At 37.8% G+C, this 19,950-nt stretch overlaps 1 protein-coding gene across 1 annotated transcript in view; it reads left to right on the forward strand.

Annotated features, from left to right (window-relative positions):
* LOC139689434 (tensin-1-like) overlaps window positions 1–19,950 on the forward strand; it is a 297,006-nt gene that overhangs the window by 109,904 nt on the left and 167,152 nt on the right. Inside the window, exon 4 of the mRNA XM_071586557.1 lies at window positions 19,500–19,574. Coding sequence (XP_071442658.1) covers window positions 19,500–19,574 — 75 coding nt within the window. The remainder of the gene's footprint in view (window positions 1–19,499; window positions 19,575–19,950) is intronic.

Here is a 19,950-nt window from a genome sequence, read left to right on the forward strand (position 1 = left end):
TGCGTAAGAAAGGAGATGCCTTGTTTAGGTAACATGTGGAATAAAATATATTTTAAACCCGTGAGAGGAAGTGTTAAATGAGGAATTAGGTGAAGTTCAAAGAAATTACTTTAGAATTGTGGGATGGTTACAATAAGAAGATAAGTGTGTGATCAAATTGAAATAAAGCATTTGGTAAAATTCGGTGAGCTTACTCAAGGCACCCACGCTATATTGGCGGATCGAACTACAATTGCAGAACAAAATTGGATTCCAAAATGGACAAATTTAACACTATTCCAACCATTGCACAATTTTCAGTCACCGAAAACGAAGTTAATGAGCCCGAGCGGCTTGATCAAAGTATCTAATCGTCAGTTGGCTTCTATTTCCCGAGCACATCCCAGCCACGCACACCCCAGTGCCCTTGAAGGCTCGCAGGGTCAAATGCTGAGGAAGGAGTCTCTTTTCCTAGCGCAATCCACGATGGCTGAGCAAAAAGAAGGAAACCGTAACGCAGTAAAACAGTTAATTAAAAATTCCACCATATCAGGCTTAAAACGTCTCTTTTTATTAGTATTGAAACAGATCTCTTTTTTCTTTGACCGACTTATTTTTCTCTGTTTTGCCTCTTCTGTAGTCTTAATAACCCGACAGCGGCTGAAGTGTTCATTTTCAGATGTAGATGTGGTGTAGCTGTCTGGTTTCGTGGATTATAATGCCTTGCACTGGAGCTTCACGCTTTGAAAAAATAACTTGGTTTGGTTTTGAAGTCTGGTCTTATTATACCTCACGCTATATAGTTGTCAAATATGACGGTAAAACAGAGCGGTATGCGGAGGCCGTATCTTTGAGTGCGCGTCAGAAACGCGTAGGAAGTCATGCACCGAGCACGCAGAGAACGTATTAAATCATTACAACTGGTGCTTATAAATTCATTGCTATGATTAATTTATTATAAATATATCGGACCGTATTTCAATCTGATATCTTGAAGAAACTGCTTCACATAATGATCCGGATAGTGACACAATTTGAATGGTTGAAAATTAAAACGGCATAAGTATCATTTTTTCTTGTCTCAGAAAAATTGTTTAAAATATATAAATGTTTAAATGAAGTGAGAATTTGTGTGGTAAAATAAGAAAAAATATGCGTTGCATTTTAAAAGGATAAATTGCTTTGCCAAAACAGCTAACTGCCTGGAAATAATATAAGATATTTTATACATTCATGTACACATACATGTATATATAACTTGTGCCTTTATAATGTAAAAAGCATTTATGCGAAATGCCACTTGTAACGGCATGTCTTGAAAGAATGTTGACTGAAATTTCATCGGAATCACTTAGTTCCTTGTCACTGGTGTTGTCAATCTTTCTGCTAGAGTCTTTTAGAGCACATGATGAATTGGAAAAATAAATTGTGGTATGGATATTAAGTCTTTGATTTTCACTTTTTTCTGCTGAACTTATGCTGCTCGAAGAATTGGAAGATACATGGGTACATCATTCCTTTCTGTACGTGAAACATTCACTTTGCCGAATTCCGTGTCTTTATTCAATTTCTCTTACGAAGAAAACGCATTAGGTTTTTCTTTTTTATTTGAAATATAGTCATCTTTAAGCATTTCAACGACAGTAAATGCAAACCTGGTTTTTTTAGGCAGATGCATTGAAGCCCATTGCATTATATGCAGTAACTTTTCTTTCCCTTCCTTTCACTGAGAGAAAAATTAGCATCATTTTTCCAGATAGCTATTACCGAATACCAGGATCTTGTGATGGACCTCTTCTATGGTTGGGTGAGAAAAAATATAAAGCCAAAATCGGGCAATTATATGATTTTTATTCCTTCCGCCACGAATTTTAATGAAAGCAATCAGGTGCTCAGTTCCAGGAGGCGATGCTCTGACGTAATTTAACAAAAAGGAGCCAAATTTTAACCGAAAACGTGTTGTAAAATTATCCGACCGCTTCTCGTATGATTTTTACTGCAATTATGTATTCCAAGATCAAATGTCCTCAGTTTTCCCCAATAGAATGTTTTATTGATTTACACCATTGGAGAAGACTTATCGATCTAATCTAAGATATTATCGAGATCAATGGTAATAACATGAGATCTCTTTTCCTATGACTCCTGTATAAACCTTAGTAACCTCTGCTTTTCTGAGTTTAATTAGTATTGGTTTTCACAGGTTTCTACCAACACAATTTTCTAAACCTCTTACCATTGTTATACATATAGATGCAATACCATAACTTATGAAATGAAAGTTCTTGTAACTTATGACGCTTTGGCATTCCTTAAAAAGCTTTAACTTGATAATTTCACTCTTCAATTTCGGTAGATTTACAAGGGTGGCTATTTATATTTTGAGCCTTGACAACATTGAGTGATTTAGACGCCATCTGACGTTTTCATCTGAATGTTTGACCCTTTTGACGCTAAATTCCCTCAGGACATTTTGCCATTTGATCATAACTTGTGTTGTTTACAGTGACTCGAAAATTTTGTCTCCGCGATAAACTGGAGTTTACTCGTGAACACTTCCGTGCGATGATATTTTACAAATTTCGACGTGGGTTACCAAGACAGGAGGGCAACTCACTCCCACTTTTGGCGATGGAGCTTCATCCTTTGCCACTGCGAAACGCTGATATAACCAATGCCATCACGGCCGCCGTTCGCTCAGCGACGAAAGTCGTGAAGGTCGTCCAAAAACAGTTGTTGTGACAGAAAACGCTCTGCAAGAACTAGTAAAGGAGGATCATCATGTGACTCTTCGTAAGATCCAGGCATCCTTGATTAGAATGAAGATCATCAATAAGATATTGCATGAACTTTTATCTGCGAAAAAAATTGCTCGCGTTGGATCTCTCATAATTTGATTAGAGCTCAAAAAGATTCTTGGGCCAATTTCTGCGAAGAAATGCTCAACAAATCGTAATATCGCGGTGCATCAAAAGCTGTGTATGACATTTACGTAGGTGGCGAATCTTGGATCTATGCGTGTAAGCCCGAAACCAAAAACAGAACAATGAATTGGTCTTCCAAGACGAGCCAAATCCGACAAAAGTGATTCGCGCACAGAACACATCGGAGCAAATGATCGCCTGTTTCTTCGAAATAACTGGACGTGTGGCAACCGTACCATTTGAGCAACGTAGAGCCGTGAATTCTGAATGGTACACGAGCCATTCATTGTTTGCCAGAAGTGTTTGGTGAAATACGGAAAAATAAGCGGCAACGAAGGATCATGACAAAGCAAGCTCATCATGCTTCTCATGACTCCATCATGACAAAGCAAGCTCTCACAGATCGGCTGAAACAACTACCTATTTGATTGGCCAGAACGTGGAATTGATGGGTCAGCCTCCCTACAGCCCTGAATTAACACTAAATGACTTCTTTTTATTCCCGTTTATCAAGGAAAAAACGTTTTTCGGCGCCCGAAGAAGCAGTTGATGCATTCAAGAACCATGTTTTGTAGGTACCTCATTCGGAGTGGAAAAAGTGTGACAAAAGTTGGTTCGAGCGCATGCAAAAGTGTATGGATTATCATGGAGAATACTTAGAAAAACAGTAAAGCCATTTTTAACAATAAATGACTGCTTTTTCATGATTAGGCTCAAAATTTATCAATAGCAACCCTCTTATCGTTGTTATTTTTGAGCATAAATATGTTGTGGGAACAAATAATAATCTTTCTAGCAATCATCTCTCGAACATATCATTTCTTTCCAAAATCTGACTACCTTCCATTTACGAAGTCCGAATTCCCACTTTTATGAAAACATTTTATAGACGGTACTGTGATGACAGCAATCCTTGGTTAATTATTGTCCTAGAATCACAAATTACCAGAAGTAAGATCAGAGAAATTGAGGGATATTAAGTCAAGTTGTTAAATTTCCAGTTACCAAAACTGACAATGCAAATATTTAGCTCGCTTGGAGGTGTGTTCGTTTCACGAATAAAACTACGGCGACTACGGCTACTTCTCACCGAGAATTTGTCACTGCTAGCCAAAGTCACTTCTTTCAAATACAGTCATTTAGATCCGTTCAAGTCATTTTTGCTCGAGGAAGCGTCCTCCATTTTGACAGCTCCCTGCAGGGTGGGGGACGGAGAAACCCTGTTGATGCCTCGGGGCGGGTGGAGTCCGCATTTTGTGCATCGCCTCTCACGTGGTGGATGCGGCCGCCGTGGGGAAGACGCTTGCGTCCCAGCGGTGAGCGTCTCTTCGCGTAGCCCAAGGGATGCCCGGGATCAGGACGGGCCGATGGGGGGGCGGCTTTAGAGGTTTCGAGGGAGAGGGGGGAGCGGGCGGACCCGGGCAGACGCAGACGAGTCCCTCCACACCCCGCCCCGCGCCACGTGGCCCGTCCGCCCCTCGCTTCGCCAGTGCAGCGGCGGGTCGTGGCCGAGCGCCGCCGCGCTTCCCGAGGACACTTTTACGTCTCCCCCGGCAACTGGTCGCGGGCCCCGTCTACATCGATATATCGGATTTATTGGCGCCGTGTGGGAGTGGCGCTTAGCCGTCGGAACCACAACGGGAGAGAGGTAAGCGGGGATGGATTTGGAATCCTTAGTTTCGGGGGCACGTAGACTCCCTGGCGCGCTGACGTGTCGCCGTGGTTCGAATGCTTTGGGCTGCCCTGTGCGGCCGCGCTCGTCCTCCGGAGATGTATTCCAAAGCGAATCATCGGTCAAAGAGTCCAATGAATGTCGTAGTAAGGAGAATCGGGATCAGCAATGCTAGACAGGGGAGTGGGACAGGATTACGGACGGGCATGATCCATTAGCATGACTCCACCTTTCCTTTGACGCGTGTAACTTGCTGGAGAGAAGTCTCGGAGAGATTTCTGGAAAGAAGGTGGGGTTTTATTTTAGCTCATTATACACACATAGCTTTAGCCAGCCAAGGAATCACCTTCATTGTTGCACATAGAAAGTATCAGCGTGAGCTACAGACTCCTACTATATGACTCTTAAGGAATCGATGACATGTGAAGTCGAAATTTTAGCAGTGGGCAGGTCTTGGGTAAGCACTAAAGATATAGGGAAAGGAAATGCATTATGGTCAACGTGAATGGGGTGGTCACCTTTTCTTTAAATGGGAGGGAACTGCTGACAGTGATACTGGGTGAAGACTTGAGGTAAAAATAAGCTTGGCTTTACGAAGTTGGCATTTGAGGAAAGAGGACGAACAAAGATCGGAAGATTTTGAATCTAGTTTGCGTGAAGGATGGTATAAATTGGCTGGTCAGGGACGAAGACTAAAGAAGAAATTATATATAATGGGAGAAAGAGGATATTATTGAATGAATATATACAATATTAGGAGAAGTTGCGAGAAGATATTAAGTGTTGGTTAAGTTTCATAGGTCGTGAGAGAAAGGAAAATAATGGGTAAGCGATGGAAGAAATAGGAAATAAGTCAGCATTTTGGAAAAATTAAACGGTGATGACTAGTAAGAGAAGATCAGGGAAGGGAATATGGTGAATCAAATTATGTCAACTCTATACAAAAACTGCTTGGACGTCTGGTGCATATTGTATTAATTACCGATGACTGCCTAGTACGCATCCTCAGGATGGCTTTAAAAAATAATTTTCCTCCGATATTGATCAGCCAGACGGAACTGGTCATTTTTCTGCGCAACACTGATTCATTTTGAACGATAATGGAAGATAAAGTTGCTATTGGAGCTAGGTTTCAATTCCAATTATTACAACCGCGCGAAGACTTTCGAACACGTATTCCGAACAAGATTCCCGAATTCCGTTTATCTCTACGTTTACGCCTGCGGCAGCGTAAAGTATATACAGATATCTTTCTCAAGTTCTTTAGTATTGTAAAACTAATAATTCATGGAGTTGGTATCTTGAGTTGACAGCAACAAACCCATAAACGGCAAAATATCATACATTTAAGAATGTGACTCCATTCTCTCCGTTCCGCAATTAGCGATCCTGGAACTCGTCGCGTTGGATGAGGCCACGGAATCTCAGCTGCATTTGGAAATGTTTCCTCTCCGAAAAATGGCTTTCATTTTGGTCGATAAAGAAGAGAGAGAGAGAGGGGGGGAGAGAAAGAGAGAGGGCATTGCAAAGATTAATCTATGAATTTCCCCTTGAGTTGTGTCCTCCACATGCATCTTTTTTTGTCCCTCGGATGACGCACCCGCGCCCGTCGAGAGGCTGTCGAGCTCATTCAGCCGCGCTGGCCAGCACCCCGTGGAGCACGCGTCGCGTCACTCTTCGCCACGCTTTGTTGTAGCGTGCTTAATATTCCCGCCCAAACTATTATAGTCTCCATCGTAGTCTGTGAAAGTATATGCATTAATGTCGTTAAAATAATAATACTCCAATATTTTTATTTCTATACATCTTGGGCTCACATTCCTTTGTTTCTTATGCTCTCATACTGTTAACAGGATAATAATTCCATTTTACTCCGGAGTCTTTATTAGCCAAGATTCTCATTATTCAAAAAAATTATTTTTTTAAAATTAATAACTGCCACTATAATACTCAGTGCAAAGTCATTAAAAAGCTTTTTTCAGAGATAGTGCGTGCATTCGGTTATAAAGAGACATTTCTGCGGTAGTGAACACCGGAAGAGTTCACTTAGAGATTGCTTAAGAGCTTATCATTTGTTCTTTGCAAGTTAAAATCTCCCTTCGGTCTTGCCTCTCAGGATCACTCTTGTTTTCACATTCTAGAATTAATCCTACGTCAACATTTTCTATTACGCCATGTTACTCGAAATTTCTACATTTTTCACGGTCACGGGGATACGTGAATGTGTTTTGCAATTAAAATTACAACCTCGTCACTTTTTTGAAAAAATTTAAAAAGGAAATAGCAAAGTACATTTCTTTTACTCTGAGCATGAGGCCAACGAGCCGTTACTTCCATTTAATGAGGTTCCATTTCATGCATGAGAGGGACTGGAAACATTAAAAAAAGATTCTTTGGGGGAATTTTGGCCGTGTGTTTTTTGGCGCAAATTCCTCGACGGGGTACTTCCGGTCTGTGCTAGGTCTACTGAGTGAACGACGGCAAGCCATTCCTGAGGATATCTACCACCTGTTGAATGCCTTTCTATTTTATCGGACCGTAAATGCTGTTCAACGGTTGATAGTTTGGAGCTCTTTCGGCCCTGTTGAGCGTCGAGTTTTTCAATGGTCATGGGTATTGGTCGTAATTTTGACAATTGTATTCTAATTGTTGAGGTTACGTGATAATGTCCATTTCAAAATTAGCACCAACATTGAATGCCATTATTATTTTATTCACGGTGTTTTTGTGAGGTGTCATTCGCGGTTATTATGTATACGTGATATTTTTGCTCGGGCATTATAAGCCATATTAGGTATTTATGCCGTTAGAATATGCCGTTTTATCTTAATGGAAAATTGTAGCATAATTTATAGCTTCGATTTTGTGAGCGTACTTCGAGTCATTTTACTATTCGTCGTATTTGCTTGCTATTGACTCTTCGTATCGCACTCGCTTCGGTGAAGTATGTATTAGATAAGTAAATAACATATATTTGAGCAAAAAATATGCAAGTTATGGAGAAAAGGTTCTATACTAATGAATTATTTTTTGCTGAAAAAGATTTGATGAAGCATGGAAGTCTTAGGGCCGAAGGTGAAATCATAAAGCAATATGGTCCTGTCAAGTACCTGTAAACATATCACTTGGTACTGATTATTGGGAACCCTCTTATATGCATAAGAAATATACTCATATTTACTAGAACTAGTAGTACCACAGTTACCGCGGTGATACAAAGAACAATTGCTGCTGGGCAGCTTTTGGCCGTGGATATAGCTATAACGGTTACATTAAGCTGAACAGTGACGGCATCATTGCACCAGCAGAAACTTCGCTATCAAAGTAAGGAAGAAAAAATATTTTAGGAAACTGTTTGTATCGATATTTTTACTTTTCTTGGATTTGTTAAGTTAGCCCGCAAAAAATGTTTATATTCAGCCCTTAAAACTAAAATTAAATTCCTTGTAATTACCAGCCTCCCTAGTACTGGCTAATGATTTGTATGTAAGCACTTAAAAAACAAAATTGCTTAGGGTTTTAATGTTTTTCCTTCCTTAGTAAGTTTTATTCTTTATTAAAATACAACTCTAAGGATTCTGCACTCGAGTTCGCCACTTTCACGTAATGCCTTCATATAGGCGCTCCGTTTTTCCCTGATGCTATGGAAACCATTTAGTTAATCCGTCATTCTTGATGTAAATGACATAGTTGTAACACGCCTCCGGTCTCTTAGTTGCTTGACTGTGTTGCACTCCTTTTCATATTTTACTCCCTCATTTAAAAAAACTGAATTTTCACTGTCTCAGATATTTCGATTTTAATACGAATAAAACCGTGATTTCTCACTCGAAGTTATAGTTTTTCCTTCTTTTCAAATGTTAGCACTCATTGAAATATTAGCGAAATTTATACGGGTGTTCATCGCGTTTGATATGATGTTTATTTGTCATAGATATGAAAGTGTATTATTTCTCCTTTTGTATGGGCTCATTTTTTAAATTTAATATATTTATAGAATGTACATGAATAACTGTAGATTCTTTTAAATGATAAAAACGATATGGTACCCGTAGCATTCTCCTATAGCTGATTTTTTATACATTTTTTGCTCAATAGTGTAAAGAAATTGTTCAGTAAATTCTGCGATACAATCGCTTTCATCAGTATTATGAAACCGTGTTTTTTTTGCGAGTTCGAGATTAATGGATAATAATAATAAATAATTTTTATTGCTCTGGGAGCAAAGTCCCTTGGAGCAGAATACATGTTACATGAGGTTTTGAAACCTATGGAGTGAAACGTTAACATAATTCATAGAATAAGGTAATTAAACCAGTCACAAAACACAATTTAACATCAGTTGAACGAAACATACAGTACAATACATACATATAATATATCTATATATATATCGTATATATCATATATATATATCATATATATATAATGTATAACACTTAGCACTAGTGGACAAGGACAAAAACACAGAAACACACAAAAAAGAGACTCACTATTTTTCGAATTTTCAGTGGTCATTACCACCTTTATCAAGGAAGAGAGGGACCGAACTGAAGGGAATACGAGGGCTGGAGTGATGGATGGAAGGGGAAGGTGGGGAGAGAATTCCGAAGGGACGGGTTTGGAGGGGCAGCGTTAGAAGGGTGGGGAAAATGTAGAAGGTGATGGGGGTGGAAGGGGGATGAAAATATAATTGAAGCAGGGTAATTAATGCCTAATATTGATTCCTGGCCAGTTCCAGGACTCCAAGAGCCAGATGGAGGATTGCTCTAATGTTTTCAGTTTCAGAGGAGGATCAGAGGGTGGGAGGGATGCTATGATGGATACACTATAGCATTTATCAAAGGGAGTGTTGTGTTCGGAGGCGTGTTTATATATATATATATATATATATATATATATATATATATAATATCATATAATATATCATATATATACATATATAACAATAGTTATAATTACCAAGCGTAAATATTAAGCCTGATAGAACAGTAATAAGGTCATTTTGGTAGTGTGGTACACAGATATTCAAACATGTTCCTGTTGAATTGGGATGTGTTCCTGGATAATTTTACTTTATTAAGTAAAGGGTTCCATAGTTTACAGGATGAAATACTGAATGACTTTTCATATATAGCCGTGCGGTATTTGGGAAGATGGAATGTTTTTGTATTGCGGGTTGATCTCTTTGTCGTAAGTGAATTGAATATAAAATTTTCATATAAATATGAAGGGGTTTTTGAATTCAGAACGTTAAATACTTGTGAGGCCATTTGAAGCATTCTCCTTTGTTGGAGTTTTAGCCAATTCAACATTTTATAGTAAGGAGTTACACGTTCATTAAAATGCACATTAAAGACGAATCGTCGACAAAAATTTTGAAGCCTTTGTAATTTTGTACTTAGCTCATTGTTCACATCAGCGTAGACAACTGAGCAATAGTCGAGATGTGGTAATACTAACGTTTGAACCAGCTTCTGGCGTAATGTTAGAGGGATTAGGTGTCTGTTAGGTTATTTAAGGGAGATCACTTGTGAGCAGCATATGTACACTGGCGGTGCTTACAAACATTGGCTGGATGGAACAATGGATGTCATCATCCAATGTTTCGCTTCGTGTCGTGCTAATTGGAATTATTATGAAATCTTCTAATCTCACTAATAATTTGGTGAATTTGTAATTAGATACGTTACACATTTGAAAAATTTACGTGTATAAATTTAGCACTTCAGAACTGGTAACGCCAAAAACAGTCCCAATCTTAATGTGGCTGAGGTAGAAACGAGAGTGTCGATGACCGGCATGAGGCTCAAATAAATTATCGAGCGGGGGTTCCCCAGCCTCTCACGGAAAGAGAGATATTGGCTACTAAGCATTGGCTGTCGGATTACACTTTGGGTTAAGTGATAACATACATGTATGAAACAGCGGGGGAAAATGTAGGTGATTACAAGATTGTTTGTCGTTCGTTATTTACTATACATTATTGTTTAATCAAATGGAATAAAAACATGAAATCCTAGCAATTTCTGTAGTCATAAATATTTTCAAATTCCATTTATTTAGACCCCTTTTGGAATTTTACGTAATCTATTGAATGGTTTTCTATTTTTCCTGCACTGTCTATATTTCTAATAGAAAAACCTCAATATTATTGCGCCAAACATTTCATTCCTTCGGTTGGTTGCATTTTTACGTATGGTATACTGGTCCAGTAAAAATTTCATGTCTGATTTAAAAAGGTTTTAAGGGTATTTCACACTCAATCGGAATGAGACCCCAATCAAGATTTTATGGTTTACATGTAAGTAACGGCTCTCGATATAATATTATAGTAATGAAAAATTCCTCAGTTATTTCTGTGATTTGCGTGTACTTTAAAAATTATGTTTTCCATGCTGGATATTCCCGCTCTTTTAAGATATTATTTACTTTCTTTTTTTGTAAAATGTCGCAGAGCAAGGTAATGCTGATTGAATTTACCTACTAATCATTCAGTGTTCATGGATTTTAGAATATAAAAGGAACAAAACTGTTGCATTCTCTTTTCAAATTTCGTAGTACTCTTTAAGTTTCAACGTTGCTCAACCAGACTTATTGTTTTTACAAGAATGACAATTTTATTTTGAAAATAGGCCTTGCTACGCGCTCCACGGGATTTAATTGCCATATTAGCTAGCCAATATATGTAAATAGGATAGAATATGATTTCACCGCATCCATTTTAATTTTTTTTTCGTTAGTACGTTAGCCATTAGCATGCTGAGATTACTTTGCAAAATCTCTTCATAGCTATTAGGCATCTAAAATGGCATGCTATTTGCTGTAATGAAATATAAACCAAAACTTATGCTAACAAATAAGTTTTTCCATGCCTTTGTTTTAGCTCTGAAAGAAATCATATTCACGACTTATTGATTTAAAGGTTATGTATGCAAATATGATAATTGTGCAGTCAATGGAATCAGGCTCGAATACGCGTAAATTCATATTCCAATGAAAGGAGAATACAAAGTTTTTTTCGCAAAACTTTTTATTCGTTACGAAATTGAACATTTTGTGGGTAATGCCAACTATTCTTCTTTTATGCGATAAATGTGAATTAATACAACTCTAAGTGTCAAATAATACAAATTTAAAATCGTAAATCCAATCACCTTTGGTATAATTTCGAGGGGGTATCGTGAACTTTTCAATATTAACAAAATTAATCAAGAATTATGGAGTTCTGGGAATAGGAAAAAGTCGTTTGGGTCGAGATCGGTAGAATAGGGTGGATATGGCAAAATTACAAAGCTGCATCGCTTTCATTGCATGTTGCGCCGTATTTGCTTCTTAAAATGAGTCCTGGATCCCAACGGGCTCACACCTTTGACATGTGCAGTTCTACGTAAATATTATTCCTCACAATGTTTCAACTAAGATATGTCTCATTCATAATCACTTGGATGGTTGCTCTTCGATCTAAAAGGATGAAGTGCTCGACTTTCTTAATCATCACAGCATTGTTCGTGGTTGAGGGCCTTCCACTTCTCGGATCGTCTGCGGCTAATTTGAACATTTATTTTCCACTTCGCAACCGTGCCATATGGCGAGATATCATTTTCATAAACAGCCATCATTTCATCGTAGATTTTTCGGGCACCCTGTAACCTTTCAAATGAAGGAACTTAGTCGCACAGCGAGCCTCTATCTTCTCCACACTACGTGTAACTTCAATCTGCGGTTTCCTGAAACAAAGCAAATGAACATTTATAGCCCTAATTTACACTATTATATACATAAGTATCAATTAATTCACAGAATATATTTTATCCAGATATTTCTGTTATTTATTAATAACAATTACTTAAAAAAGGTACCCATGCGTATTTCCCAATAGAGTAACATATCGTTTCTCAATTTAAAACTTCAATGGGAATCTGAATTGTATACGACGTTTATTACAGAATACATTCTGCAGAGTTTCCAAAATTGAGGCATCAAAGCTACTTTGTCGTCGATTCAACGAGAAATTTTGCCTATCACTGTAAGGAACAATCAATAAAATTAAGAGAACATCCTAGCTCCTAGACCTAACACTTCTCGCCACATGCCACGCCTAACACCACTTGCCACATGTCGTGGCGGATTTAGGGTAAGTTAGAGATGAAGAGGCCGTGCAAAAAATCATCCAACAATTTAAAGGATGAAAGAGTTGAATTTGTTGCCTTTAGCGAAGACGTTTTGAAGATAAATCGCTTAAGACTCACCGAGCCCCATTATCATGTCATAAATTTGCCAGGAGCGTGCAAGCTGTTCGAAATATTATTATTTATTTAAGAATTACGTGGCAATTAGGCCATTTCTCTGGTGGTAACGGTCAAGTTTGGTCAATGAGCACTCTTTCAACGAAAATTATATGCATACACGCACTATAAAAACAGATAAGAGACAAAATATTCTTACATACAATGACACTTCACATGCAAACAAACTTCCACATCACATACAAAATGCCGTCCACATATCATGCAAACAATATTTTAATATTTACAATGAAGTTTATCACCCAGTGGCTGCTTTACCTTTATACTTAAAACTTCTAAAATTGGATGGAAAGGGCTCAAACAAACCTCCAGGCAGCTGGTTCCAATCAATTATAGTTCTATTTAAAAAAGAGAATTTTTTCTTATTTTTGCGTCCTTATTTTTATTTTGAAACTATGGTCGTTTTTTCCCTTAAAGTTAGGCTTTTCTATCCCTTGCCATAATTCTTCCCACGCTTCGTCCTTTTTAACAATTCTATACATAGCGCCCAACCTACTCCTTTTTCTTCTATTTTTCAAACTATCCCATTTCAGTACATCTGACATTTCCGTGACACAATCTGTTCTTTTGTACCTTCCGAGTACATATCTTGCTGCCTTTCTTTGAACTTTTTCTATCTTTTTAATATGTCCCCCCTCATATGGATCCCATACTATGGAGGAGTATTCTAGGATAGGGATAGCCAGTACCTTATATGCTTTTTCTTTTGTGGCTACGCTAATTCCTTTTTAAATTTCTCATTACCCAATGTAATACATTAAATGCCTTCCGTGTCTAATTATCTACTTGGACTCCCCACCCAAGACCCCTAGTTAAGTAAATGCCTGAATATTTGCAATGACTGCGACATGGGATTTTTCCTCCAAAGAGGATGTAAATTTCCTTTTCTGCATTCTTTTTAATTGAAATATGTATATGCTTACTCTTACTTATATTAATGCATATTATTATTTGTATCCCAGTCACCAAGGCGATCGATGTCATTTTGTAGTATTACGCGGTCATTTACATGCTCTACCCGTCTGTATATAATACGACGATGACGATATGCCTTGCCGTTTTTTCAAGCGGCTTGATTTTTCAGAGGTCGCCTAGTTGGGCTTATGCTCTGTGTCACAATATTTAGTTCCTATATCTTCCTGGAGCACCACCAGCGTCGTTGTATTGCCCTCTTTTTATTTATTTAATTATTTTTTTCGTATTGTTTAGGAGTGTAACATTATTTGGTCTCTTATATTTGTCATAAGGGCCTATTTTATTTTGTTTGGTGTATGTCATAGCCCCATTAGTGTTTTCTTTTAATTTATCAAAGTATATTTTACTCTTTGTCAGTAAGAAGTCTGAAAGTTTTTCTATGTTTGTTTTTTGGAATACCATCTCGTTTTCTTCCCGGGGGGGAGACCAAACGCCAGCCTCAGCGTCTTCCTTTCTGTACTACTTAATTTATCCATCAGGGATCTACTGACTAGTCCCATCCACAAAGGTGCTGCGTAGGTCAATATTGGACTTATTACTGTCGAGTATATTAGTATTTTTATGTCTTTAGGGGTGGCGTTTTGTCTGAGAATCGGTGCCAATTGCGACCTTATAGCGGCCGCCTTATCTCTTATCTGTTTAATATGTATTTTGAAGTTCAATCTGTCATCTATGTCCACTCCTAAATATTTGATGCTTTTACTCCATTCAATAGGTTGTTGTCCAATCCTGATACATTCGCAAGATATTATAGGTGATCTTGGGTGGGCGAAGAGTATTGCTATGTTTTTTTTTGTGTTTATCTGCAATTTCCTTTTTCTGTACCATGATGTTATCTCGTCCAATGCGTCTTGGGCTCTCTCTTTGACTGAGTTGATATTTTTCCCTTTTACCAGCATTACGGCATCGTCAGCGTAGAGGGCAGTTGTACTTCGCCAGTCATTTCTATGCATTGGGAAGTCGGCTGTGTAAAGCAGTGGGCCTAATATGGATCTTTGTGGGACACCAGCTTTGGCAGTTGTACTGTCACTTATTTCTTCTCCCCATTTAACTTTAAATGTCCTTCCATCTAAGTAAGACTTTGTCCAATTTGTCATCCATTTAGGGAAATTCCATGAATCCATCTTTTGAATTAGGCCCCCATGTCAAAAGCCGTAGACAGGTCAAGGAAGATTCCAATGGTTTTTTCTCTTTTATTGTAAGCATTACTTATAAAGTCTGTAACTCTATGAATCTGTTGCTCGGTTGAGTATCCCTGGCGGAATCCGAACTGTTCTTGCGGTATGACGTCCTTTAGCTCCGCATATCTCTTGATGTGCGGTGCTACAACCCTTACGAAGAGCTTACCCAAGCTTGAGACGAGGGATATTGGTCTCAGATTTTCCCCTTTAAGTGTTTTCCCCCTTTTTTGGGGATACATTTCATTAAAGCCTCCTTCCACTTTTTCGGATAGTATCCAAGGGCGATTGACGCGTTAAAAATTTTAACTAAATATTGGCCGCCCGTTTCCGGAAGTCTTTTTATTATTTCATTCGTGATGTTGTCCTCTCCCGGGGATTTCTTATTTGGGAGTTTGGCTATTTCTTCAACAACATCTTCTAGTGTGATTATTAGTTGCTCCTCCGGTGACCCGACCAGCAAAGAGTCTTATTTGGGAATGTAAATTGTTAGGTGGATTGCTTACGTAAATTAGTAAGGGTAATGGCTCTAGTGAATGGCCCTAGTGAATAGCAATATGGGACATCCTGAAATATTATTCCCATGCATATAATGTTTAGGTAATGCCTTGAATAACCAAGAAACTGCATTAGTACTGGAAAGCATTCAGGATTTAGCTTCGTATTCTCAGTTCCAGGAAGGACATCTACAGATTTGGCACTTAACACTGCCAAATGGGATGTTACGTGAATGGTAGCCCATAATTTCACTATGCCGATTGCCATTTTGAAACGGAATTTAGGCTCTACATTATGTTAGTATCTACAAGGCACCAAATCATTATTATATTAACATTGATAAGCCCCTCATCTATACTCTAAAGTAATGCCAACAAACCTGTGCGATTTTAATCACACAGTATTTGCTGTAAATATTCTCTGTATGTTTTTTTCGACGTGTGAAATGTGAATATGGATTTATGAAATTGAATGTAAATTTTTATACTCCAGGAGTTTACAATAAACTGTATAGTTTGAACTAATTTTAAATAAATGGAACTAACAAAATCCTTTGACTGAACAAAGAGGTTTAATATGCTGTTCAGTAGTTGTCATTATGCTTTGGCTATGATTTTAATGCTTTCGCAATCACAAAACATTCTCAAACGTTCCCTGTGATGCATTCATTTCACTGTAAGTTAGCGTGGAAATTAAGTTTGCTGCGAATAATAATTCATTTTTAAATTAGTATTAATTACATAATGATTAAATGGATAATGAGAAATAGTAGGTTGTTCATTCGTACCCTTATCACATTAAAAAATGATCGTATGACACTCACAAAACTCTCTAGGTCTCTCCAGAAAATTTAATTCTACAAGTAAATTTCCGATTTTAAAATGTAAGTGTGAAATAAACGTAGTTTTCCCTGCATTTTCCTGAATAACTTTTCAGAAATATTCGTAAATTATTAGATTTCATGAATTGCTCCAAATTTAAAAGGAAAAATATACAAAAAGCTTCATAGATATAACCGAATTAATTAATATTGCATAATATATTACTTTAATTTCTACAATAATTATGTATTTTAATATGTCCATAATGTGTAATATATTATTACTACATACTGAATGCGACAGGATAATTTGCTGATAAAAAGGGGATTTGAGCTAAAATCAACAAATAATGCTGCCGCAACCTGTAGTATTAAAATGTATTAGGCCCAATTTTATTATGTCTTGTTAGACCCAAACAACTTAGCTCTAAGATTACTGACAAATAATATTTTACAAAAACTTTACATTTATCTTTAGGCAATGTGAACATTGTAGCTGTTGCAACATCTTCTGACTGTGATTGAGCTGTTAAACAATCGGTTTTGGGCTTAACCAGCGGTCATGAAACTGAATTTGGCCTTAACCGGAGATTAAATTTAACCTCCAGTTTAACAAGACATTATAAAATATCCTCAAAATGTCACTGTAACAAAATTTGTTTCTCACTTTTTTGTAATATCCGAATATTGAATGGAATAGCAACATTTGCTTCAAATAATTCCACAGAATGATTTTATCATTAGATATTTTGAGACTCATTAAATATTTTATCCTTAAAGAACGTTTTTTTTAATAAGTAAGAGCTTATTAAGTTTTTTCTAAGCAAAATACGATGGTATTGGAAAATTTCTTGAAAATAAATAAAAATAAACGACTCACCTCAGCATTTTTTTAATTTTTCAATGTAGTCTCCCTGTACACTAATGCACTTGGTCCAGCAATGTTCTAATGTCTTGATCCTATCTCGAAAATAAGATTCCTTCAGGTCCGCAAAACACCCGTCTACTTCAGCTGTTAGTTCTTTGCTTGGATAGAATTTCCATCCATTGGGGAACATTTTGAGCTTGGGGAAGAGATTGAAATCTGATGGAGCCAAATCAAGTGAATAAGGCGGGTAAGGCCACAATTTGTATCTAGCTCACATATTTTTGCCATATCAGCGATACTTGTGTATGAGCATGTATTTTCTTGATGAAAGATGACTTTCTTCCTTGCAAATCTGACCTTTTTCCGCGTGTTTTATGCTGTAGCTATCCATGAGGTTAATTAGCTAGCATTGTGCATTAATATATTGACCAGTGGGAAGATAATTTAGCAGCAGAATCTCTTTTTCATCCCAGAAAACTGAAGTCATCACCTTTCCGGCAGACCGAATTGTCTATGTTTTCTTTGGTGATGGTCGATAGCTTAACTGGCTAAAGCCCTGGACCGGACATTGAGGGATCCGGGTTCGAATCCCGGTCAAGGCGAATGATTTTTACACTCTGAAATTGTTGCATTGAAATATTTCCACTGCTTTGACTACTGTTTTTGTATATAAGTATAGAAGTGGACCCATGTTTCATCTGCGATCACAAACCGGTGCAGAAAATCTTGTTAGTTGATCTTAAAACGGGTGAAAAATTGATCGGAGATTTCCAATCTGATTCGTTTGTGATACTGCGTCAAGAGTCGCAGAACCCGTCTAGCAGATAATTTACTCATATTGTATTTCACACGGTGTAATGTGACTTTTTAAATGACATCCTACAGCTCAGCAATTTCTCGCACTATAATTCTGCAATCTTCCATGACAATTTTATGCACTCTCTAGGAGATAATTTTTTCATATCCATTTCCACTTTAAAATTGGATGCGGCCGTTCAAATGACCTCCCTACTACTTCAACGATTTCCCGCCCTTTCAGTTGGCGATTCCCCGGGACCATTTAATGCACTTTCGCCATGATATCTAGGGGAGTGGCACATTTTGCCGATCACTCCGCTGATCATCATCTAAACTGTCCCGACGAAACTTTAACTTGTTCGTCCACTTGGCAACAGTTGAATACGAAGGAGCAGAGTCCCACACAGTGCTCTGAAAGTCGGCGTGAATTTCCTTTGGTTTCATTAATACCTACCTTTGCGAAGTATTTAATCACTGCTCGAACCTCAATATTTTTCATCTTAACGAACCACTAGACTGGAGCAACCACAGAGAGTCATCCGCACCACAGATCTCTTCCCAGAGCACTGACGCCTTACGTGTTTACTCATAAAGGATTACCTATTATTATGCGGGAAACTTGTTGCAGCAGCACTGACATCTCGTGGTGATTCCGAGAACCTGTCACACTCCTCCGTGCATGCTTTTTGTATGAAACTTTCCTCTGGAGAAACTGCCACGATCTTGCCTACTTGGTGAGGATTGCGAGTATAGTGAGAAACTATCCAATGCGTATTGCGTTCGAGAGGATTGAATCTCGTTAGGGATGGAAGCGCGCCCCATTGTGCTTTGAAATTCGGTGACATGGAATTGGGGCTGTAGATGCATGGCATAAGATAAAATGGAAGCTGTGTGCATAAAATTAAATGTGATATACCACTAAAAATAAATATAGTTAATCTCCGAAGCCAGATATTGTTTTTGACTTCCAAATTGGAAAAAAATACTGAGTAAAGATAGTAGTAGGTCCTATAATATTCGTCGAAATCTGGACACATCTCGTTATACCTCTCTTAGAATGATATAACATACACCGGATTGGATTCTTTTTTGCTCACAGTAACATTTGGCCCGAAAAGACGTGAAATCAAAATCTTCTCTCCAAATAAACTCCTATAATTCTCTTAGGCCACTATGGCCAGCTTCAATGGTGCCACTGCAGGTATAACGTCGCTTCTCTAATGAAATATAACAAAGTCATGCTCTGCAACCTTTTTAGTTTTAAATATTTGCCCTTTTCTACCCTTATTAGAAAAGATAATGGACATTCTTCATGGAAAGGGGATACGATTAATAAAATGTATTAATAGTACTATATATAGTTGAAGCTGTCCTCGTCTGAAGGACGAGAACGGGCTATTGAATGTTTTCTATCAACAGAAGAAGTAGTGCTTGCTCACTTAGCTGGAATCCACTAACTATCCTGCTTTTTATTTCAGGGCCCCCCCAGGACTAAGCCTGTTTTGCTGGTCATATCCCTCGCTGGAATCAAAGTATGCAGCATAGATGGGAAGGTAAGCGACAAATAGTTTTATCATTCATGAATACATTAAAGTCGAATTTGTGAAAGTATGTATCTGGCTGCTTTGCGGGTATGACCGTATGAAATATCTTCATGTACGAAATGAGCGCACTGATTGGAATGAAGATTGCTATAAGTACTTTGGAAACTTTACTATTAACCATTCAAAGTTAGTATGCATTCCAATCTGAGTCGACCTTCTCGTTAATTTAACATGACTCTTGAATTAATTGGATCAGGTAGCTTCTCATAAAGCTACTGGCAGGATTAAATAGAAACAGATGCATGCATTTCTTTTCAATATCAAGAAAATTATACCAGTCATTCAATAATTTTCATTGTGATCATCCTTTATACTCAGTATTTAC

Source organism: Hetaerina americana, unplaced genomic scaffold (genome assembly GCF_022747635.1).
Source record: "Hetaerina americana unplaced genomic scaffold, ioHetAmer1.1.p SCAF_23, whole genome shotgun sequence".
In the NCBI taxonomy this organism is placed as follows: domain Eukaryota; kingdom Metazoa; phylum Arthropoda; class Insecta; order Odonata; family Calopterygidae; genus Hetaerina; species Hetaerina americana.